We start from the raw sequence: 26,013 nt of genomic DNA on the forward strand, positions 1-26,013 counted from the left end.
GTATTTATAAAATGATTACTTCTATTTTCAAAACAAAAATTACGTAAAAACATGTTCCTTCAGAAATCATTGTTTGTGTTTTTTTTTTCTTCCAAGAGAGCAACTACCCTTCGATCCTAAGCATATTTTCTATCCATCTTGAGATAGTAACTAAAAGATAAGTAGGGTTAAGATTTGCATGCCCAAGAGAGGGAGAACACTGATATTCCCAAAGTGGAGTTGAGCAACCAGCTAGAAATTACCACCTCTAATTGTCACATACAATGACATCCTCGGCCCAGATATTGTTTTTCCATACAAGCACAAAATATGATCACCGAAGAAACAAAAAACTTAAATGGGCTAAAATCAGTCTGTAACTCAGTGTGTGGTATCAAAAATATGGAAGCATTCTGTCGCCAAGCTAGAAGGTAGACAGATACCATCACTACCGTAGTTGCTCAAGTTATTCCACGATATAATTTATAAGAGAAAAAAAATGGTTAATTTTATTCATTGACAATCAGAACAACATATTTCATTCCTCATCTGAACCTGAACCTTCTGAGCTCGAGTCTTTTTTATGCACTTTGCCATTGGCAGCAGGGCCCTTCTTCTTCGTATCCTTTTTGTCTTCCTCATCTTCACTGTACTCACTCTCGTAATCATCATCGTATTCTTCTTCATCCTCCTCTTCCTCTTCAATTCCATCCTCCGCATTGGGTCCCTCTTCAGTTACCAAACCACCCCGAGACCCAGCCCGTGTTCGTTTCAGAATTTTAACCTTCAAATTCGTCTTCATGTCACAGCCAATCCAAGAGTCGCACAAGCAGTAACATGTCAAATTGTAGTTCCCCTCTGCTGGGGCAGGGAACTTGCCCATCACTAACCTAGAGCCGCTCCGCACCTTCTGAACTGCTTCTCTAACTGCTGCACTAGTCTCTTTAACACTAGCTCCTGAACCCTCCATTGTATCTTCAATTGCCTTGGAAGCAGCAATTATAGCTGAAGCTTCATCCATAAAATTGACCTTCTGGGAAAACCAAACATTATTTGAGACGGGGTCAGCAAGCAGAAACCAGAAATTTTCTTCCTTGTGAAATGGGAAGTTGGGTGCATGGGGAAGTGCACCCACTAGACCATTAGCACGTTTGAGTGTTATCCAAGCTTGTATGGTAACAATGTCACCCTCTTGTATGCCCTCTTCACCTTCAGTCTCACATCTAACCTCGACTGTTACAGAAGGCATCATTCCCAATACCATCTCAACATCTTTTACTTGATCAGAGGAAAATCCAGCTACTTGCTCAAGCAACTCTGCACGTTCTTGGAGAGTCATGTCACGGAAATCCTCAAATGTTCTCACCTTCTGCAATCAGAAAGCAAAACTCATGAACAAGAAGAAAACAGGAGACCAAACTAAAGAAAATAAAAGATTATTGTCAATTTGAAGGGAGAAAATTCTTCATCTGGACCAGAGAGAAATGATATTTGTCTAGGAACCAAAAAATGATGTCAGTGTATCAAGCATATATTTGTTATTAAACCACACAGGCAGAAATAGATAAGTATGAAGGACTAATGCTTCATAGGCTGTATACTAATTTAGTTTCTGAACTCATGGGCAGCAAGAAAATGAAGTGTTCACATTCACAGCTCGCAAAAGGCTCATTGAATTATTGTATTCCAAATATGACATATAATTTTTCCACCTACCTTGCGTGCTATCTTCTTGATAACAGACTCACTAAAATGAGGCAGCTGCAAAAAGGGTGCACCTTCAGTGGATCCACCTGTTGCCTTCCTCGCAGTGAGAGGAACAGCCTGTATCACAGTTAACCAATGAATCATGTCAATCATCAATTATCAGTAGAATAGAAGAAAGCATTTGAATCATCCAGCACAGGTTACCATCATATGGCAGTGGTTAGCAAATATGGGAACCGGAGAATACAAACTATTCATGATTCCTTGCAAATATGTATACAGCAGAGCGAAAAAGCAATCAGGTTTTCAAATAGATGAGAGAAGACAGCCAAACAGGTTTCCCAAGTCAAGCGTAACTAGATTCCAAAACCTCACTACTTAAATCCTGAAATGAGCATAAAACAGAAGAAACACAATAGGGACAGCCAAATTGAAGATAGCAGGGACTAGTGCACTGACAATACAACTATCAAAATTTATGTATTACTGGAAACTGAAAAAATAATTATGCAACCATGTATGTTAAAATATTCAGAGAGGATGGAGAACATTTGCATCAAAAGAAGAATAGAGAATTTGAGGAAATCAACAATGCGTGATGAGAAATAGCAGGCTCTAGCACTGACAAGTTTTCATTTCTATGAATACCAGACATAAAAGAACTAAAATCACTGTTGTGGAAACCATTAAAGTCTAATAACTAGTGAAATGTAGATTATCGACTTTTTATCTGTGATATTTGTAAAAAGTTTCTCTAGGCTTCAATTATCTATAACCATAACCAGTAAATAGGGTAAAATCAACACCTGAATAATGCATTGAGAGAGCTCAACAACCCCGGTTGCAGGTCTCAGCCATCCAAGTCCCTGAGAAGTGCGTGGTATGACTGCCATCTGAATAGAGAGAAAAGAATTAGTATTTCAGTAGGTAAAGAATTAGACTTTAGTAATTTACTTATTGAATGGCTTACAGCATGAAAAGAAACACTTATCGGTGGAAAATGACAGCAGAATGACACATAAGCTACTGCATTTGAAAAGGTAACAAAGAGTGAAAGAGAAGCAAATGACTCCACTTCATCTCTTCTACTTTGGCCAATGTAACTTCACAAGGTAATAACACCTTTCTTAGCAATTTGTCATTTCAGTAGGAGACAAATAAACATTACCAAGTAATATAAGTGATGTTAATATAATCATCCTTCAAGGAGTCATCCTTAAAGGACACCAGACCAGCATCCTTGGATATAATCACAGAAACTGTGTTTCTGATATTTCTCATCTACTTTTCACGTGAATTTCTCGTACAACTGTATCTAAGTAATTCAACAAAAAGGTAATCCCTCAGACACACACATACAGTCGACTATCTATTTATTACTCTATATGACATTGAGAAGTGTGCTTATCTTCAACCGTGAAGCATGGAAGACAAATATCTTACTGGGAAACATTCATTACCTATAAAAAAACAAGTACCAAAGAAGGCAGGCCCATTCAAGTTCCATTAGAGACAAACTTTCCAATGACAACTTCACAAATATGCCAAGATTGTGGTTCAAATGGTTTCCAAATTACAATGAAAGCTTTATTCTGCTTTGTGTGGAACCACTCGGCAGTCTGCACTTAATACCACTTCTTGCCTTGTGCAAAGCAAAGGTTTTGAGCTACGTAAGACATGCAAATGGTTTATGTATCACATTTATTAATGACCCAACAGAATAATCCTTCATTTTTCAGTTTCAAAATCAACTTGAAGAATGAACACAGAATGTAAGACCACCTTCATCAATTCTTCAAGAAGACGAGGTGCGAGTTCTAGAACGCGTCTGAAATCTCCCAACAAAGTTGGTGGCAAGTCTGCTGATTTGCGTGTTAACTGGGCCTGAATTAACAGCTCTGTCTGAACAGAAATGAAGATTAATAACTGTATTAACTTCATAAGAATTCAGTGCTAGGATTGCTCATTGTTGCACAATCTAACAATCAAGCTACCTTAACTAATGCAGGATGCTGCTTCCAAAACTTAGCCTGCTCTTGCTTGATGTTCTTGAGGTCCAGATTCAATTCACTCCTGACAGACATAAACAGCTTATGAAGAGGTTCATCATCAGTCCTGCGAACTGGAGATTCCATATATTCAGCAGCCTTAATGAAGACTTCCATTACTTTGCTGCATAGTCAAGTCATAACATGACATGATAAGCAACCATGATAACCAAAGATGTAGAGGTACAAAAGATCATATTAGGAAGGAAAAAGATGTGTGTCTGAAGATTTACAGATACAAGGGAATCAGAACTGGATTCTCCAAAATAAGGGAAATAAAAAAAAAGGCAATAATTATGTATTTTGGCATGGTTATAATGAAAATAGCAAAATATTTACTGAAATTGTACTCTGCAATAAAAGTATTTATTATGCCCTTCACACCATCTTGAAGTCTGTGCCCAACATCTATTTCTACAGATAAGGGTAAAATGCATTGGATGCTCCAGAAAGAGGAGAAATTTCCCAAACATTTGACAAAAGCGACACTTGGACATCATAATCTAGCAGAGATTATGATTATTCTCTTATTTCTAGATAAAATAAATTTGAAAGTAACAACTGATTCTAGCACCTAGGATTCCAACTTCAGAGAAGGCATTAAAATTGGTAAGCTGGGGCAACTTTGCGATACCAGCTGTGCTTACATAGAATTGCTGGTGAAATGCCATACTAAGGCAATAACTTCTACTTAATACACTTTACACGGAATTGAACCACCACTAAATTGGCACCATGTTGGTAGGAATCAGTCCATTTTACTCCAATAAGGTCATGGTTTGGAATACTATTTTCACAAGTAAAATTCAGAGAAAAAAAAAAGAGTATATGTGCTCTTGCTTACAGAAGAAAAGTTGCTCATACAATTCCAAATAATTACTTAGTCTGTATTTAATAATTACCTTGGGGCCAAAGACGGTTTCATGAAGTAATAGTATGCAGAGAGAGTTTGGTGCATGACATAATTTCCAGTATATTTGGCCGACCTTGAAAGATATATTACAGCTATCACCAATGGCAAGAGTATACATATCCCAACAATCCAAAGTAGAAGTATTCCGCCAGATGCCCCATCAATATCAAGCAAAAATTGAGGAAGAGCTATGCCCATTTGGAAACCCTGGAAGAATTTTTTATGAACATTAGTTTCAAAAAATGAATTATTTCAAGAAAAACATTTTTAAGCAAATATGTGTTATTTCTTACAGACGCAGCAGAACATCACCTGTCTACCATCAGGATGACCATATTTCTCATAATTCTCACGCGATATTGGATCAGTCAAAGCTTGATAAGCTTTCGTAATGAACTCTACAAAATACTTGTTGGCCTCTGGAAAGGTAAAAGAAATGAGAAGAATACAGTTAGTAAACCCACGCTGCTCTTCAAAACCCGTCTTCCATGACAGTTCAAAGATAAAACAAATACAACCGAAAAATCTAAAACACCATCAACCTGGATCAGGATTTTTATCAGGATGGTACTGAATAGAGAGTCTCCTATAATTCTTCTTTATTTCCGAATCCAAAGCACCAGGCTCCAGTCCCAGAATAGCATACGGATCGAAAACTTGAATCTAATCAAAACAAACAAAAACAAAACCCCCATCAAATCCAACATACAAAACCCCAATATCACTAAAACCTCAACAAAAAACATATAACCAACACCTTCTCATTTCCAAACAATTACCTCACGACTCATATTCTTAATGTAATAAACCAAAAATATCATGACAGCCCAAACCAATATCAACGTCAAGTTACTATAGGTCGAAAAGTTCGAAATCTGCCAAAAAAACAAACAGCAATTACAACACAATAACCCTAAAATGAACAAAAAAACACAACTTTACTAACTCACTGACTGACTCACCCTTTTAAATATAGATTTCCGATACTTGCCAGACCGCACACACTCAGAGCAGTTACAGTGAATACTCTTACTCTTCTTCGAGGCGGCTCGGCATAGCTTCATAACTGTGTATGGCACTAAAGGTATTGCCATTATCGTTAAGATAAAAATCGGAAACAATGCACTGTTCTCTTCCGATGCCGCCATGATTAATTAATTAATTAATTAATTCCCTTCTTGTGAACCCTGAATTTACAGATATTCAGGTCATCAAAAATAATCAAATCAAAATTAATTAAAAAAATAAAGTTCTAATTAATCAAAATTGACTCAAATCTTAGAGGAATTGATGAGAAGGAGAGATTTTTTCTGGTACCGGAAAATCGGAGAGAAGGAGAGATCGGCGATCGGATTTGTCCGTGCGATCGGGGAGGTAGGGATTTTTTGGGTTTGGGTTTTTATGATTTTTGTGAGATCCGAGAAGAGACGTAACGGAAAGGTTTTCGGAGCGTGGTTTTACCATTTTATCCATCGAGAAATTTTAGTTTTGGGAGTAAGTTATAATTTAGTCCTTGTAGTTTAATGAAGTTGATTGATTGGTACTTGTAGTCTTAGGATTAAAATTGTCATAATTCAGTTCTTCTGGTAGTTTTATACTTTTTTATTTATTTTAAAAAATAATAATGAAAATAGTGTTAGGTAAAGGGGGATTTTTTCTATTAAAGAAAGTATTTTTTAAGAAAAAAATATTAAATTGAGGATGATCAAATCAAATAAAGAATTATTTTATTGTTTTTGAGAATAATTAAATAGTTTTGAGGAATATCTTGTGAAATTTTGCGGAAATTCACTCTTTCTATATTTTGCCTTTTTTCATGTTTTTTTCTATTTTTTCTCCAAATTCTCACATTCACAAAAATGCTCTTGCATTTTGAAATTAAATAAAATAATTCAAAAGTGAGCTCAATATTTGTTTTTGATAGCAAGGGTCAAATAGAAAGGTTTTCAAAAATTTAGGTTGGTATCGAGAAGTCCTTGAACTTGGGAACTGAAAATATATAAGTGAAAATGTAACTTATCCTTTGTAATTTACACATGGTGTCTTGGATGGTGAGTGGAGTGTTTCTGTTTTTGGTAATGAAGTTGGTGTTTTTTAATTACATTATTGATTGATTTGCATGTATTATACAGATTTTATTCAAAAAAGAATATATGCAAATATAACACCAAAGTTTAATATAAATATGAATCTAATTATTATAATACCAACTCAGGCATGATTTAGAGAAAGTTTGGTATTATGTATCTTTTGCTTTATGTCTACATATGGATAAAAAAATAATTGGTTAGCGAATGTGGAAATCAGTTAGTCAACATATTAACTATCATATTGAAAATTCGTCAATAAAATGGGTCAACTATTGACTTATCGTAATGTAATGGAATTCGAATCCTAATCTTAAAAATTTCTCCATCGGTGTACGGTGAAGATTATTCTTAAGTTTGCACATGAATTGTATATCATCTACTTCTTTCTCTCATGTTTTATTACGGATTGAATATTTAAAAAAAAAATTAAATATATAGGGTTCTTCAATATGTTTTTTTATATAAAAATTTTTCAATTATAAACCAAAATACTTGTACATATATTTAATTAAACAAATTAATGTTTGATCAATAAACAACTAAAATTAAGATATTTGATCCTGTAATACAAGATGTGTACTTAGTTGTATTTAGTAACTTTATTTCTTTAAATAATTTTTTTTGTTTAATCAAATAATTATCCGTGCCGATAAAAGTTTTAAAAAAGTTATTACTAAAAGCGAATTGAATAAAATTACAAAACTTAACTATTAAACAACTCAATATTGAATGATGAAATTAAAAAAAAAACAAAACAAAATAAAATTTGAATCAAGTCAGGTTAACCCGCTAGCTCCATGACCAACCTAATTAAATATTTTGATATCGATGATAGTTAAGTAATCTTACCATGTATAAAAAATGGAAATCCCCATAAAACCCTCCACCAACGTGATTATATAAAAAAAAAACTCATTGTGAAAATACCAAAACGCCTTTAATCACTAGTGAATGAGGTTTACTTTTTAAAAATAATTTAGTTATTTTATTATGCATAAAAAGTTAAAAATACAAAGCTTTAAAAAAATGATTCTTAGGGTAATAAAGTTATTTTACTATGTATAAAAGATATGGGAAGATCGATTTACCCCAATCAATATGGTAATGACCAAAGGATCCCTATGAAAAGAACGAAATACCCTCAAGAACTAGGTATTGAGTTTGTTCTAAGAGTGGAAAAACAGGCAAAACATTATGAATTACTACAGTTTTTGACTACAATGCTTTAAATTTTCTTATAGTAGCCTATTTGGGTAAGCTTTGTTGTGGATTGGACCAAAAAAAATTTAAACATAAAAAAAATATCAAAGTCATGAAAAATTTGTTGGCGGTGTTATTTAACCTGACCAAATAGGTAAACACATGAAAACTCATGACCCAACTCGTTGTTTTACTCGAGTTTTAAATTAAACTGTATGAGAGTTAACGTGAATTAATTGATTCACAAGTCTAAAGATAACCCAAATAATTAATAAAAATATGGGTTAATTTTTTAAAAAAATTTGATATGACAACTTCAACAACAAATTAAGGGACCGAAAACAAAAAATCAAGAAGTTTTTGTTTGAGATTGCAAATCATATCATGGACTCTACTGGTATTAATAACTTGGTTATTTTAAAACAATTCTCTCTTTAATTGTTTGATAACAAAAATAGATAATCACAAAATTAAGCATCAATTTAATACCGGGACATTTAGTTGAGACTACAATAACACTATAGAAAACAAAACAAAAAAATAATCATGAATTCTAATTTAAAGTAAACTCAATATTGAAGGATTAAATTAAAAAATTAACTAGAAAAAAGGAGAAAAAAAATAAAAGTTTAATCTCAAATTCGTAAACCAAGTCAACCTAGGTAAACATGTCAAATTTATAAACCATTTAAAGTACTCTATAAAGTTTAATAACATGATTTCTTTTTCAAAACTATTTTTTTCACTATTTGATAAAAAATAGATGATAAAAAAGATTGAGTCAAATTAAAATAAAAAAGGTTACCTCGCTAAATCTGCAAACTAGAAATAAATATTTAGAAAAATAAAATCCTTTATATGTTATCCTTGATGGTGTAATTCAAAGGTTGATGAAATGGGTTCTTTACATAAATATTAAGAAAAAACTAAAAGAGATCAGACATTTTATATGCCATTTGTTACTTGATATCGGTAAACAAAATCGACTCTCAATTGATGTTTGATTTAGAAAAATTAAATGACAATTAAAATACTTAAAGTTATGGAACCAAATCTGAACATTGGACAAGTATAAAGCCCCCTTTTTCTTGCAAATATTAGGGATTGGATTGCACGGGTATGAGAGAGATTCAACCCTTTTTTTCTTTTAATTTTTTTTTCAATTTAATCGTTTCTCATTGATTTTTTTTATTATTATACTTGACATATTTTTGGGTTGCCTAGAAATGGGGATGATGTTGAGGAAGAATTTTGACATCCAATTGATACTTATTTTTATAAAATAAAATTTAATTTTATCAATATAAAATTATTAAAGCTTTAATGATTAATGTCGAAACTTAAAAACATCCTAAGGATTACAAAAGATGAATGACACAACTTGATTGGTGCATGCATTGCACATGCCGATGTATAGGGGAAAGCCACCACGCTTTGTCAACATGTGTGGCTTCCTCTAATGTCTGAGCACCGCTATCTTTTGTATCCTATCATTTTATTTTTGTGTGAAATTTGATTATTATTTTTTTATTGCTATTTTTGGTTTATGATCCACTTTTAGAATTATTTTTTTTTAATTTTATTATTCAATATTTGGTTGATTAAGAATTGAACTTCATGATTTTTAAATGGGGTGGCCCCGTTCACACAACTCAGGGCACGAGTTTGAAATGTTAACTTAGGTTAACATCAATTTTTTTTAAGTCTTTTTTTCTTATAATTTTTTTTTAATTTTATCATTCAATATTAAGTTTGTTAAAAATTAAGCTTCATGAATTTCTTTATTTTTCTTTCTATGAGGTTATCCTAATTTCATGACTTAAGTTGCGAATTTAGCGTGTTAGTTTGAATTAATTCAGGTCTTTTTTTGAGTTGTTTTTTTTAAAAAACTACACCGAATCATTGTTTCAAGAAGTTACATATTTTTCAAATCTCTCTTTTTTTTTCTCTAGAAAATCACATTTAAATACAATATATTTCTCTTAATATATCAAAGAAAGAATGATTCGGTGTGTTTTTTTTTTCTAGAGGATTTAAAAACTTTTAAAAGGGAAAAATATATAGGAGAAAAATCATGGGTTCAAGGATTTCAGAAACCTAGTTCTAATATCATATTTTCAATAAGAAAAAAAAATTGGATTGGTTTACAACGTAACACGGGAGATTAATTTACTGATAAAATATATTAAATGTAAAATGTTTAATTGGAACATATTTCTGGCAAGAACAAATACCCAATGATAAAAGAAAAGGTTAAGTTTGACCACAATATAAAATATTAGTAATTATATGTTAGCTTCTTAAAGAGACTAAAGTTTATTTTAACTAAAATCTAAAAAAAGTTGGATAAATTCATTTTTTTTCCTTCCTATAAAAATAAAAACTTTTTTTTTGAGATTCCCAATGTAATCTCAAAAACGTCGAAAGACAAAATCCTCAGTCAGCCAACAAACCACTTTTGCATATCTTTCCACCATGCCTTCACCACCAGAACCACCACAGCACCGCCACAACAACCACCACCTCTCTAACTTCCTCAACTCAACCACCAAAACCCTCTTTTCTCTTCTCTCTCCTCCCAACATCCTACCTTTAGCACCACCCCAACCCAAAATTTGCATATCTTTCCACCTCCCCAACGCCCCCCTCCCACTCACTCAATCAACTCTCTCTCTCTTTGAGTCAACTCAGCCTGACTCATTATCCCCTTCAAAATCATCATCAGCCTCTGTCAAGGACATATCTTCTGCTGAGTCTAATTCTGGGTTTCCATCAGCAGTCAGGATTGGAAGGCTTAATCCTAATGGAAATGGTGGCGGGCCTGCTTTTGTGGGGCAGGTCTTTAGCATGTGTGATCTTTCAGGGACTGGTCTCATGGCTGTTTCTACTCATTTTGATGTTCCCTTCATTTCCAAAAGGTCTCTCCTTTCTTCTCATTTCACACTGTTTTTGGACTGCTATCTCCTTTTTAGCTTAGCTGATTGAATTTTTTAAACTTGGTTTGCATTTTTTTTTTATCTTGGACTGGATAATTTGGATGAATTTGAACATGGGCACTTGAGAAGTTTCAGGCTTGAGTTGTTATAGTAATTTACCAAGCCGAGGAGTATAGTACTTGCATTAAAATTAGGTAGAATTGGACCTGGCTGGTGTAAATGAGGAATTTTTCGTTTTGTTTATGGTGGTCTAGTAGAACCCTGTCCATGCTAGCTTAGGTTAGAATAGCTGGTCCGAAGCCTGGATAAAGGAGGAGGGTTGTTGTAGGTTGACTGCCATTGAAACAACGTGACATTTCTATGGTATGGATCCTTTTCATATGAATGGTTCAAGAGGATTTGTATAGCTGATGCCTAACTACTTTGGGATTGAGGTTTGGTTGTTATTTTTTATAGTCTGGTAGTTTTCAGAAACATGGTTATCGAGAAACCAAATTGGATGTTGGATTCGGGGTTTTTAATGAAACGACCAGATTTTAGCTTGGTTTGTCAATTTTTTTTGTTAGTAAGTTGTAGAATGATAAATTGTTGATCAGATGATACGTGTGTTTGGTGTTAGCTTGGTGCTGGCTTTCGCACTTTCTTTCTTGAAATGAGGTCAGTTTTGCAAGATTCGGTTTGTGCTTCTATACGATATTTGATTGCTATTCTTTGCTTTTCAGGACACCCGAGTGGCTTAAGAAGATATTTGCAACGGTTACCAAGAGCGAGAGGAATGGTCCCGTGTTCCGTTTCTTCATGGATTTAGGCGATGCTGGTATGGTTGAAATTTGCTTTATAACCTCATATATCTTTTGGTGGTTTGGGAAGATTAAAAAAATTATTGCTGATTTTTTGGGAACAACCTTTTTTCCTGTGTGGAATTTAATAGAAATGAAAACCCAAGAATTCACCGTAACTATAGATTTTAATCTTTGTCAGAGCCATTAGTGCTTATATGAGCATAAGCTGCATGCAGTAATAAGGGCTTGTTTAATTTAATTCACAAAAAGCCTTCTTGTGTTGTGATTCAAGATACTTTTATGCATGTTATTGTCCTTCCTTTTGTTTCGTGGTCTTTGTAAATACTATCATTCAGTATGCTGATATTATTTTTGCCAGCGATAAGTAATTTGCATGCTGAATTGCTCTGTATTTCTAGTTGCATATGTTAAACGGCTGAATATTCCAAGTGGTGTGGTGGGTGCTTGTCGTCTTGACTTAGCATATGAACACTTCAAGGTATGCTACTCACTTAGTTAGATGGATAGTCTTTATGTTTTATTAGGTATTTAGCAAGTTGTAATATCACATTTGAAACAGTTTATATCTTTCCTTTCTTTTTTTATTCCTCTATAGATTCATGCAGTAATTCACACTATAGATTCATGCATGTTTTATTTTTGAAGTTTATCTTAGTCCACAATTTCTTCACTTGCTCTGAGGTGTTTCGTGATGTTATTACTTGCTATCCTTTTGCTGCAAACTTATTAACTTGTGATGCTCTGATTCTATAAGATTTTAAGTGTTACAGAAGTATATGGGTGCTGTTCAAGTGTAGATAGTCTAGCAACAGGTTAACTTGTGATGCTCTGCTTCTATAACATTTAAAGTGTTTCCTTTTCCCTGCTGTGAGTTGATTAAACATGCATGCGGGGTTTTAGTACTGCCTTTCACACGCAGCCAATCCAAATAGCTAGGATGTGGTTTCTACTGATTTATTTAGTTCTTTCCAAAAGGTTTTATGCAATTATTAGTTTTGTATTGCAAAACTTGTGCACACTTATTTTGCTACACAAATCCAAATTCCTTGATCCTATTCATATCTATAATTTCGTCTCATTGTCTGGACTATTACTGTAACATATTTTATTTTACTTTGTATTATGCAGGAGAAACCTCACTTGTTTCAGTTTGTTCCAAATGAGAAACAGGTACCATATTATCAGATCATGTGGTATTCACAAATTAGTAGCTGCTGTGATATATTCATAATCCTGTTTTTATCTGATGTATCCTCTCACAGGTCAAGGCAGCCAACCAACTTCTGAAGTCCATTCCACATGGTGATGGGAGCAGGAGGGTTGATGGAGTTCCTGTTTTCAGTGCTCAAAACTTAGATATTGCAATAGCTACCACAGACGGGATTAAGTGGTGTGTATTGATTCCCTTGTACAATCAAAGAATTATATATTGAAATCATGTATTACTTGAATTTGTTGGATCTTCTCTCCAAATGGAGATTGCATGGATGTGAATGTTGTGGTTAGTTTAATCTTTTTCCTCTTTTATTTTGGGATGTCAAGCTTTATTAGTTGCCTCCTCTGCATGTATCTGCAATTCTTGTTTGTCTTAATGTTCAATATAAAACAATAGGAGAATCATAATCACAGGATGCTTATCTTAGTTTTTCACAAATCACTGTCTCATCATTGCATTCTCATTTGTGTAAACTCGCTGTTTATTTTTCATACATCTGAAGGGATATTCAGGCTTTCACTTTCTGTTAATCAGGTATACTCCATACTTCTTTGATAAAAACATGCTGGATAACATTCTTGAGGAGTCTGTTGATCAGCATTTTCATGCTTTAATTCAAACCCGGCACATGCAACGCCGACGTGATGTGATTGATGATAATGTTGCCGCAGAAGTGATTGAAGAAATGGGGGACAGCCTATTGGAGCCACCAGAGGTACTAACTTTAGTCAAGTATCTGTGATGCTCTGTCTAGTCATAAAGCCAGTGAAACAACAGAGTCATGTGGAGAATTGAAAAATATCTGCTTTATGTGTGATTTGGGTTTCACATATGTGAGTATATGTTGTTTTTTTTTCCTTTTCCTTTTTCTTTTGACAGTTGTTTTGGTTGATAGGTTCAGGAAGTGCTAGATGAGATGGGGCATCCTGCAATACCTTTGAGTGTCATTTCGAAGGCTGCAGAAATTCAGCTTCTTTATGCTGTTGACAAAGTTCTTCTTGGTAATAGGTGGTTGAGAAAAGCCACTGGCATTCAGCCAAAATTTCCGTACTTGGTTGATTCATTTGAAAGAAGGTATTCCCATTCTTTTTATCCTTGTCTCATATGTGTTCTGCTTGCAGTGTATCATATCTTCATTTCCAACTCCTTGAACCCAAATATTTTCATGACAAATGAATTTGATGGAAATGGATTTATTAACCTTTGTGCCCCAGCCCTTGATCAGAAAAAGCTGCCTGCCCTATGACCCACAACCTATCAATTACACCTTGCTCAACAGAATTGTAAATTTGCAATGCCTGTATATGAAGCTGATTAGGTAACCTTGGTATTTCTTCTGTTGTGTTCCTTTGTGTGCACATGTGGATTCTTGCAGATCTCCATGATTCTGCTTTCTGACAGGCTTGATCTTAGGATCAAATATCATGTAGAAGCAGATTTTGGGTTTTGGGCACGTGTGAACGGGAACTTTTCATCTTTCACCATCTTTTAACTGGCATGATTTGTTGTGTACTGAAGATGAAATGTCCATTGTAAGAGTTATGTCTAGTGGATAAAACTTATTCGTGGGTGTGGAGATCAGTATGATTGATTTTAAAAGTGCAGTGGTGAATAATAGCCCATCAAATCTCTTGACCTGACTTTGTACCTAGTGTTCAGAATAAATTTATGCTGAGTGAATTGGAATTTACTCTTTGAACATTGAAGGGTTTCTGAATGCGGATGCAATTCTTGAAGTTAAACAACACACTGAAAGAAGAAAGAAAGAAATGAGTCATTGGAATTATGTTCTCTATATGAAATGGGACATACTAGTCTTTGTTTATTGCATGCTCCGAAGGAAGGTGTAAGGTGAACAGGCATGTTGTTGGTTTATGTGATCCAGAGTTTGGGAATTAATAATTACTTTTTTTTTTATCTGTTCTCTTTTATTCTCTGAAACTGAATTGGGGGTTCTTTTCTTGATTTGCTTTTCTGTGGAAATCCCAATGCTGAATTTAATATAGCCATAGCAACAACATGTTCACTTTGCTGCAGGAGTGCATCTTCTTTACGAAGAGCGTTAGAATCAACCAGCTGTCTTGCCAACAGTAAAATAGATGATAGCACTTCAGAACATAAATTAAAAGACAATGTTCAAACAGATCATGAACAGAGAAAAGATCTGCGGTTGCCATTTGGAGATTGGTTTAGTCATCCATGGTTGAAAAAACACAGCAAATCGGAACGGGAATCAGACACAAGGTGCCACATATGATGATCCATGCGATGCTAACACATGCATTTTTTATGGCCCTCTCACACTTGTCACGTTCTCCTCTTTTGCAGAAAGGAAGGCTTATCAAAGGATTGCTTAAAATGGAAGTCAGAGTCCAATCCTTTTCTTCCGAAGGTGACGATGGTTGGTGTCTCAACTGGAGATGCAGGACAATTGAGCAAATCTAGTTTGAAGAAGACTATGGAGGATCTGACAAAAGAGCTGGAGCAAACAGATGAGGCAAATGACAGTTTTATTAGCAATAGTAGTAGTGAGTTCAAAGTCAACGATAGGGATCCACTATTTGTTGCAAATGTGGGCGATTACTATTCAGGCATGGCAAAGACAGGCATCTCTCGATGAGTCCGTGGAGAAAACAACTGAAGAGCCACCCAAAACCAAAAAAAAGGGTTCTTTGGCATGAGTTTTTTTTATTTTTTAACCGAAGTGAAAGATAGAGGTAAATTGTAAAGTTGATAGTGCACTGTTTAACAGGTCATATGTCGGCTAGCTTCTTATAGAGTCTATTATTACTGGTGCATCTTGTTTTGAAGTACTAATGTTGTAAAAAGTTAATTGTGTAATTTGATACCGCATCTGACAGTTGAGCTGATTTTGTCACGTGGCTTGAATTTTGAGACATCAATTACTTCTAGAACTGAGGTTTCTGTCTCTGATACGTGTGTTTGCTACTTTGGTAAAAACTTTAACCTGATACGATTTAATTATTTTATAAAATGTATTTTTAATCGAATTTAATTTGATATTTATATATATTTAGTTAAAATTATTGTTAAAATTAAGGTTGAATAAAAAATAATTTAATAAGTTTGATTAAAAAAATACTTTTCAAATTGAGGTATATATATATATATGTTGATGGTTTTTAATTTAAATATCGTAAATTTAATTACTGCTATTACATCATGAAATAAATAATATTTATATCAAATATTTTTTATTGTTTCATTAAACTATCTACAATTTCATCACGTACGAAATCTATCCGACAAGAACTACGGTTTTCTTGGTTTTTTAAGCGCGCAACAACATCAGGTAAAATATTATCAAGAACAAAATTGGGATTGCGATCAAATTTTGTAAAAGCTACGTCATCAAGCGATCTCCTTCTAATTTTTTGAATAAAACACAATTAAAAATTAAAATTAATTTTTTTTTTAACTGAATCGGACCCGGTTCAATGCATTTAACTTTGGACCGAATCCAATTCAGTCATAATAGTGGCCAGAACAGTGGAGAGTGACTCCACTGTTCACGTGAACAGTGGAGTTTCACTCTCCACTGCTATCAGCTGCTTTCCACGAACCTGCGGTTTAAACAAATTTTGTATGAATTCCACGTCAACAGTAAAATATGATTTAGTATTGCCGAACATTCAACAGCAAAAGCTGCCGCCTAAACAAATGGATTGTTGAGTTTCCGTTATTCCGTCATGTAATCTTAGTGTTAGTCAGAATTAGCAATGGATGAAAACGAAGTGATTGTCAGCCTCAGCCAAGTGTTTTGTCTGGCTTCAAGTTTGTGCCATTTGTGTTAGAAGCTGTAGAAGTTGAAGTAGCTGCAATGAGTTGAGAGAACAGGATTTCTGAGAAAGGTTCAAGCAAGATCTGAATTACTTGATCCATAGCAATCTTGCATTTGGTGAGCATATGGGATTGGACAAAGCTTATCTCATGGAGGAAGATGGGACAGAAATCTGAACATGAAATAGACCTGTGCTTAGCCCCCCCTCATTTGTGATTTGTGACCATGAGATAAGCTTATCCCAAGCTTATCAACTTGAGAATAAAAACAAGTTGATTAAATGAACCTAAACAAGCATTATCACGAAGATCTTTTACTTGTTATTCATCTGTGATTTGTGACCACCAGAAAGCTTCCATTCCATTTCTGGTAACAAGATTCATAATGGCATATGACAAGGAGTAGACAGAGACCAAGCCTAAGAATGCTGTTCACTACTTAAGAATGGAAAGTGAGGAGAATTATTGGATTTGATAGAACAAAACAAGCAAAAAAAGTGGTGGTAGGGGCTGGAAGTCGCTTATGGATCGATGTCTTTGCCTTTGGGACAACAATGCTATCTCTTCACATATCACTATCGAAACAGCCAGACCCATGAACACTGCTTTCACAAGCTTGCCAAACCCACCTCTCAAGACTCGTAAAAAAACATGTAATGCATTTCTTGCACGATCCCACAACGACAGTAGCTATCATTTCATTAAATCCTTGCATGATCCCACAACAACAGTAACTATCCTTTCATCAAATCCTATCTTATCTTCCAGGCTCCATAAAGACATAAAATTTATGTCTAAATATCTCATCTGACTGAAGAAGACAAGTAGGGAGGGTTATTGGTCAGAAGTGTATGATCTTGTCTAGCGATGACATCATGTTGGCAAGCAAACTAAGATGTAGCAACTTTCCAAGTCAATTTGGACGGTTTGATGAGGGCTCCCTCAATTCAAATTGATGTACTTTCAGACAAGTTTAAAGTGAGGTAGTTTCCACAATTAAATGATGTAAACATGTTTGGTGAGTGCACATTAGTGTATGGGATGACACTAATCTATATTTTTTTAGTACCACAATCGCCTCGAAATGTTTTCAAGAAGGTGAAATTTCATCTTTATATTTCTAATTCTTCCAATTAGACACTTTCAAAAAGTTTATTTATGTTCTTTGGTTCTATCTCTTCTACCTTTGTTTTTATTTTTAAAAAACATCATACATTACCTCCACTCTTTTCGCTCTAGCTCATCATAAATATATTTATAGTTATTATACTTGATTTGGATTGACTTAACACAAAACTCAAATCACTTGTTGGAGAAGTTGAACAGATTAATCATTTAAAAAAAAATCAAAATATTAAGTTTTTTTTTATATAAAAAAAAGTCAAATTACATTCTAACTTGACTATCAGGTCTGATTTTTTTAATAGCTATCTTGGACGAGAAGATGGATCGATCAAATTTATGTTGAACCTAGACAAATTTAATAACAAAATATCTATATATTTAGCAAGAGAGAGAATGTTTTATATATATATATATATATATGTATATGTATGTATGTATGTAGAAATCATTTTTTCTAGTAAACAAAAACCAATAAAGCAAGTGAAAAGACACCAAAGAAACTATCAATCAAAGATCCTAATTCCTTTAATCAAGAATTTTGGACCTCACCTCCTTAACAAAAGTGCATGGAATTGTTTGCATCATAGGAGATAGTGGTGGTCCCAAAATTACATGTATGATTTGTGAACCTCAGCCTCCTTTAAAAGTACCTAACTTTGCTAACCCCTTTAATGTTTTGGCATCATCAACAAAAGAATTCTATGCTAAGTATTCTACTAAACAGTCTACTACTTCCTTCTTTCACAATCATAGTTGTCAATTATAATATTCTAGTCATTTAAACAAAAAAAATTAAAAAAAAAGTTTTTTTTTTGTGTGCTTGGAGCTAAGTTATTAAATCTGATCCGAGACAAGATCCAAATCATGAATCAAAAGAATTAACAAAAAAAAATCAATTTAACAAAAAAAAATTAATGAATATTTTGATAAGTCAACTAGGTCAACCCAGGTTCTTTACTAGGTTAAACTAGATTAATTATTATTTTTATTTTTTATATATATCTCTAATTATTTTAGAACTCGAATTCACGAGATTAGTCTAAGTTTTAATATATATATATATATATATATATATATATATATATATATATATATATATATATATATATAATTGGTTTTAAATTTAGAAGTGTTCACATTTTGGTAGACAAAAGTTTCTGCTTGGCTTCTCAAATTTGTTTCCCTCCCCCTTAAAAAAAAGTAGGAGAAATAGTATATTTATGTACGAACTTCTCCCTTCTAGAAGCATATATTCTCCATTCCCTTTTCCTTCTAATGATATTCTCTTGTTTCTTATTCTTTTTCGAATAACAATGTTTTTTTTTTTTAACCGTAAGTTGTTTTATAATCATTTGCTTTCTTTATTATTATTTATTTCTCTAATGTTATTTTGTGTTCACATTTAAAAGGAAGCCATGAGAAATGGATTTTTATAAATATATCAATTTGAGCAAATATTATAATATATGCTTAATTATTCATTAACTTTTAAGGTTTAAACCTCGGACAAGTTATAGAAAGAAGAATTCTCATGAATTTTTTAATCTTGACATGGATAATATGCCTTTGATATACCGAAGAGGGGATTTAATACTTCTACATAAAGTTTGAAAATATTCTTGATTGTAAGAAAACATTTCTGTCAAAAAACCATCTCAACCCAATAGCTTAAATTTTTAGGTGAGGTCCCAGGATATGATTTATATTATTCTCTAACACACCATTTCAAGTGAAAGCCTTTTGAACTTGAAATTTGCACAGACCCACATTACCTTGTGCTTAATTTTTATCAGGGGATAGTGAGATTCAAACTCGAGACCACTTGGTCATCAAGGCTCTGATACCATGTCAAAAAATCATCTCAACTCAATATCTTAAGCTTTTAGGTGAAATCCATGATATAATTTATATTATTCTCTAATAATTTTACCATTTTATTTCCACAGCAGGCCATATAAAATAGAATCCCATCGACTTTTTCACCATTTCATTTTCAATTTTTACCATTTCAAAAATAAAATCTACAGAAGTATGAGACAGATCAGCAAAAGATGAACATGTATTCTCTTCCATGAATACCCTACCCTAGTGTTCTAGCCACACCATATATCCCATTGACATTTTGTTCATCCACATACGGGGACCCTTTGTTTTCTTCTCCCCGTCCATGAACAAAAAAAAAAAAACATTTAGAATAGATTTCAAGAAATTCCAAAGAAATCCGATCATGCAAAATCAATTCTAAGCACCTTGAAAGGAAGTAATTTGCCCCCGGCGGCCAACCAAGTCGAGGTGGGATTTCACCGGCGAGCTTCTTGCCATTCAAGTCTAACCAAACCAAGCTGTTGCAATTTCCTATATTGTCGGTCTCTCTCCACTTGAACTACTGTTCACTTGCTGCTCCAGATTCTTGAGGCTTTCAGGACAGTACGAAGAGATTAAATATAAAAAAACAAAGATCTTGCTTTAGATTTGATGTTTTTGTGTGAATATAACGTGTCAAGACAGAGATTAAAGAGAGAAATCATATTTTTGAAAGAAAGAAAGAAACGAGGTTTATAAGAAGATTTTACAAATTTAGATTTATTATATATACGATGATAAAAATAATTTTTTATCTAATTTAATTTTTTCAATTAACAATGGAGAAAAACTATAATTTTTAAAATTTTTAGATGAATAAAAAAAAATCAAAGTATATAAGGTTTTTTTATATAATTATCCCTACCTTTTATCTTCAAATAAATGAAAAATAATATGATTTATTAGATGAAAGAGAAAAATTAAAGTTGTGGCCCATGTTCATTGGCACCTATATTTTCCAAGGAAAAAAAATAATCTCATACCCCCTTCCGTTGCAACCTAACTTAATTAATTGGGTGTTTATATCTCGTGGTTAAACCTATTTTCTTAAAGTGTTTTATACCTTAAAAATATTAAATTAATACTATTTTATCTATTTTTAAATAGTTTTAAAATACTGATATAATTTTTTTAAAATATAATATAAAAAATATCATTTTAATACATTTCTAATTAAAAATACTTTAAAAAACATTTTATATTAAATTATCAAACATAAATAATAAAAAATATACAAATACTTTGGCAAAATTAGATTTGCTTTAGAAAAAATAAGGCAGCCCTAAGTACTTATGGACATATCATAGGACTCACTCCTTCCCTCAAGATTCGTTATGGACCATGCAATATCATTAATTTTGGCCTCTAGAAAGGGGTAATTCTTCTCTCAATACACATAACCCCGCTAGGGATTAGCCTAATTAATTACCCTTAATTATTTTCTTGAAAATATAATATTATTTTTCCTTTTTTTACTATGTTAATGGAGAACGAGTTCCAAATAGCTTTTTTAAAATGTTTAATTTAATTATTTGATATTTTAATTTATTAAAAAATAATATTTTTGAGTTAAGTTGATCTTTTAATATTATATAAAAGCTTTAATAATTAAATAATCTTGAATTTAAATATCAAAATAATTTTAATAAAGATATATTAAAAACTAATATAAATTATATTTTAAAATCTCATTATTCATCTAAGAATATTCTATGAATAAAAAAATATTTTTCAACTTCAATCAAAACTTAACCTTTTTTTTAAACAAAACCATGTAAAATGCTGACCAATTTACTCTAACCCTACCTCACAAAATCACCCACCGTTAAAAAAGCAAAGATTCCCACGTAAGGAAAGCATCAATCAATAAAAATAACAACGAACCAAATCATATATTTTTTAACGGCTCAAGATTCTTCACCAAAAGACAGGTATATAAGCTATGTCACATGAGAACATTTCTTTTTCCACACAAGTGTGTATTGCATGTCTCTTCGGTGGAGGATATGGAGCCCACACAATCAAGATGATCTCCATCCACGTAAATGTTGATCATGCGGTCAATATTGTTTCATCATTACAATCGTGGGATTCAGTATCTACCATTGTCCAGGATTGATTTTTGAAAAGAGAGACCACGCTTGTTTAATGGGACATGTGGACCCAATACCTCTAGTGACGATGGGGTGGACGAAGGATCCTCGTAAAATTTGAAATTATGGTTTAAGATATATTTTTTAAATATATTAAAATAATATTTTATTTTTATATTTTTTTATCAGCACATCTAAATAATAAAAAATTTAAAAAATACTAATTTAAAACTTTAAAACAAATTTCAAGAATTTAAACAAATATGATCCTATCGTACTCTCAAACAATATCTTAATCCATTAAATTACTTACCAGGTACTCGAACAGTCGAACTAACCTAATTTTTATTTTTTTTAAATTATCTCTTTAAATTTTTTATAACACCTCGTAAATATCACATCCTAGTAAATAATTTTGTTTATTTAATCAATAATCTTATTTTTTTATCTAATATTATATGTTATTTAAAAATATAAAATTATATCATTAAATATATTAGTGATTTATACTAAGTAGTAAATTAATATGAATTAATATGGTTGTATATATTTATCATTTAATATATCTTTCATTTTTAAAAATAATATATATAGTGTTTAAATATATACTTATTATTTGTTAAATAATTTTATATCATATATTTTAAATGAAAATATAATCAATCACCTAACTTACATCATGTAATACTTGGTACTTCATATAGAAATATTTTATAAAAATACTAAAGGATACTAATTTACTATGATATGTTCTCAATTAATCATCATCATCATCATCATCATCATCATATATTCATGATTATAAATTAAAATTTAATTAAAAAGTAAATCTAGAAATTAATTTAGATTAATTTTTACAAGGATTGCAATATAATGTAATTATTATTATTATTATTATTCAAAACTAAAGAGAATAGATTTTATTATTTATTTAGCATAATTTATTTAATATGTGAAGATTAGATAATTAAGTTTGTTTTATAGGATTTGTGATAATTATATATATTAACAAAATTAAAAAATAGGCCAAGTGTTGTTTGGGTAATGGGTTAGGCGTACCTTCACCCACACCAACATTTGATTTTAGTGAAATTAAGTTGATTTTTTACTTGACTTGTTTTGATTCTGATCAGATCAAGTAAAACAATCTCATCCAACCGAGTTGGGTCATGTTATGTATCTTTTTATTAGTTGGTAGGATCAAATTGCTACAACTAAGAAGCTATAAGGTAACATTGTGATAATTAAAAAAAAAAAAGTTAAAACCTTCTAGTGTTTGACTTTGCACTTAGACTCATTAAATTGTGTATTAAAATAGTAAAATGATAATTTTGTCATTCTAAAATAAAATTATTTAACTAGCTATTGGGGGCAAAACGATCTTCTTCATCGATCCAGTTATCATTAACATATTGATCGAGGATAAATTAGTCTTTTTACATTCTGGGTACATAGTGAAATGATTTAAGGGGTGTTTAGAAGTATGGTAGCGGTTACGGTTTATAGTGCTTTTCGCTTGAAAATACAATAATTTTTTTAAAAAAATTATTTTTGATATCAGCATATCAAAACAATCTGAAAACATAAAAAAATTGAAGAAAAAAAAATTCAAATTTTTTAGAAATGCGGTTTCAACCACATTCCTAAACATTGCCTTAAAAACTCTTCAAAGCAAAAAATAAATTTTAAAACTAGGGTTTATGGGCTTTTTGGTCCTTGAATACTTCAAATGCATAATAAAATGACTACATTGCCATTAAAAGAAAAAAACATTAATTCCAACGGCTTTTTTGTATTTTTCATCATGGAATTTTAGTTATAATTATTGCGATGAGGGAAAAATTAAGACTTTTAACAAATATAAATATAATTAAAAAATAAAAAGTTATTGGTGCATGCCACATATGGGTCAGTGAGTGCAAGGTACTTGTGCTTTTGAGGAAGCGTGTGTGGTAACGTTGCCTTCTGCAACAACGTTGAAAGCAGCGTGCCATTCTCTTCCTGACGATAAAACATGTGCTCGGTGGAGCAACAATTAGGCTCCGATTGTTTTTTTTTCCTCCATCTTTTCTCTCACATCACCTCAAATTTCATGCCATCCATTTCAGAATCAAATGTGTTCACCAGTTTGTGTTTATATCAATTTTGATCCTTATTTGTTTTGCTTTTATTGGTTTTAAAGTTGATTTTTTTTCAATCCCGCCCCTAAGATTTTTATTTCATTTATTTTTTGTGTCCAACTTGTCCTTAATTTTTTTATTGTCATTTTTTCAACATTTTCTGGATTTGCTTTTCAATTTTGTCTCTTAATATTTAACATCATGTAATTTTTGTATCGAATTTGGTCCTCATTCTTTTGATTGCTATTTTTTATCCTTTTTTTATTTTTTTTTCAATTTAGTCCCTCATTATTTTTCTTTCATTTAGTTTTATACCAAATTTGACCCTCATTGTTTCTATTGCTATTTATTTTGTTTTTTTTTAATTTTTGATGATTATGAATTTTACTTCATGATTTTTTTATATTTACCTTCTATGGGATAATTCTAATTTTATGACCCGAATCACTAGTTTAGAAGATTATCCTGATTTAACATTTGCTTTTTAGGTTCTTTTTTAAAATTTGATTTTTTTTATCAATTTTATCCTTCAATATTAAGTTATGAGGCCTTAGCTTTATTATTGTTTTTGGTTTTTTTTCTGTGAGGTTTTTTCGATCTCATATCCTAGATCGGGGTTTAGCCGAGTTAACTCAAGTTGACCTGAGTTTTTTTTTTAACATTTTTTTAACTGATTTTATTTTCAATTTTATCATTTAAAATTAGGTTATTAGGCCTTGAGCGCTCTATGATTTTTTTCTCTTTCCTTTTAGTGGGGTTATCCTAATTTTATATCTAGGGTCGTGGGTTAGTAAAGTTAAATTAGGTTCACTCAATTGTTTTCTAGATGTTTTTCTAATTGATGTTTTTTTTTCCAGTTCACTTTTCATCATTAATTTGCTTGAGAGGTGACCTCCATTATTTTATTCAATTTTTTCTATTTAGGTTTATCCTAGTTTTATGGTCAGACCACAGATTTAGTATACTGACTCGAGCCAAGTTTTTTTTTTATCCTTTATTAAAATTGATTTTATTTTCAGTTTGTCCTTTAAGATTTCATTTACTGGTAACTATATATATATATATATATATATATATATATATATATATATATTATATATCCCATTCTCATTTAATTTTTTTGCTTTGTTATTAAATGAGATTGTTAAGTTTTTTTAAAAATATTTAGAGGGTATCTTTTTATATTATTGTCAAGTGTTTATTTGTTTTTAAATGGTCATTTGTGTTTTTTCTTGGGATTTTTTTTTTATTTTTATTTTTTTAATCATGTTATTAAATTAACAAAGATTATTAAACTCATTCAAATCAATGATCTGATTCCTAGACTCTTCCTACTCTTTTAAAAATGCTACATTACCTGGATATTTTTGAATATGTTAGAAAAAATTTGATTTGACTCGTGGCGTAGTGCAACCTATCCATCTAGTTTATTCTCTAGATACTTACAATATATCATATAGGATTTGCTTGGCAGAAAGGTAATTCATCTATAATTGCTTCATTTGAAATGTTGTTGAATAGTATTTTTAAAACTATATCATTGGCCCATTCTTTGTCATGGGTTAGATCAAGTTTTTTTAATATAAAAAATATTTAGGTATTGCTAACATATTTTTTAGCAGAAAAATTTTAAACCGTGTGAGGGTTGACTCGATATGACTCAGTAAACTTGACGAGTTCAAAGACAATTCAGATGACCACTAAGAAAATTTCAAGACAACATTTTTTTTTTAAAAAAAATTAAGACGAAAACATATTGAATCGATGTAGGTTAACCTGTCATATCCATGAACCGAATCGTAGGATCAAGATAAACTCATAGAAAAAAAATCAAAATAAATTATGAAACTCAATTCCCAATCAACCCAATATTGAAGGATGAAATTGAAAAAAAATCAAACAAAAGACGTAAGAAATTTTCCAAGTTAACCTGAGTTAATCTGTCAACTCAGCGACCCAGATAATGAGATCGGGATAACCTCATAGAAAACAAACAAAAAAAAACCATGAAGCTTAATTTCAAATCAACTAAATATTGAAGGATGAAACTGGAGGAAAGAAATTCAACTAAAAAAAAGAATAAAAGAACCTAAGTTAACCATTTCAAACTCGCAACCCG

At 31.8% G+C, this 26,013-nt stretch overlaps 2 protein-coding genes across 2 annotated transcripts; one reads left to right on the forward strand and one right to left on the reverse strand.

Annotated features, from left to right (window-relative positions):
• Positions 1-205: 205 nt before the first annotated feature.
• On the reverse strand, positions 206-6,122 carry LOC18106448 (dnaJ protein ERDJ2A). The gene is made up of 11 exons (XM_006372310.3): positions 5,965-6,122; positions 5,610-5,834; positions 5,427-5,522; positions 5,190-5,310; positions 4,960-5,066; positions 4,637-4,854; positions 3,681-3,858; positions 3,469-3,588; positions 2,493-2,579; positions 1,696-1,803; positions 206-1,348 (listed from the first exon to the last, which is right to left on the reverse strand). Exons 2-11 carry the CDS (start codon positions 5,793-5,795, stop codon positions 518-520), a joined length of 2,052 nt encoding a protein of 683 aa, XP_006372372.3. The 5' UTR covers positions 5,796-5,834; positions 5,965-6,122; the 3' UTR covers positions 206-517.
• Positions 6,123-10,307: 4,185 nt separating this feature from the next.
• On the forward strand, positions 10,308-15,821 carry LOC18106447 (uncharacterized). The gene is made up of 9 exons (XM_006372309.3): positions 10,308-10,855; positions 11,596-11,690; positions 12,075-12,154; positions 12,805-12,846; positions 12,939-13,066; positions 13,427-13,607; positions 13,788-13,966; positions 14,930-15,136; positions 15,221-15,821. The coding sequence occupies exons 1-9, from the start codon at positions 10,413-10,415 to the stop codon at positions 15,510-15,512; spliced, it is 1,647 nt and encodes a 548-aa protein (XP_006372371.1). The 5' UTR covers positions 10,308-10,412; the 3' UTR covers positions 15,513-15,821.
• Positions 15,822-26,013: the final 10,192 nt, after the last annotated feature.

The sequence above is a fragment of the Populus trichocarpa genome, chromosome 17 (genome assembly GCF_000002775.5).
Source record: "Populus trichocarpa isolate Nisqually-1 chromosome 17, P.trichocarpa_v4.1, whole genome shotgun sequence".
NCBI lineage: Eukaryota > Viridiplantae > Streptophyta > Magnoliopsida > Malpighiales > Salicaceae > Populus > Populus trichocarpa.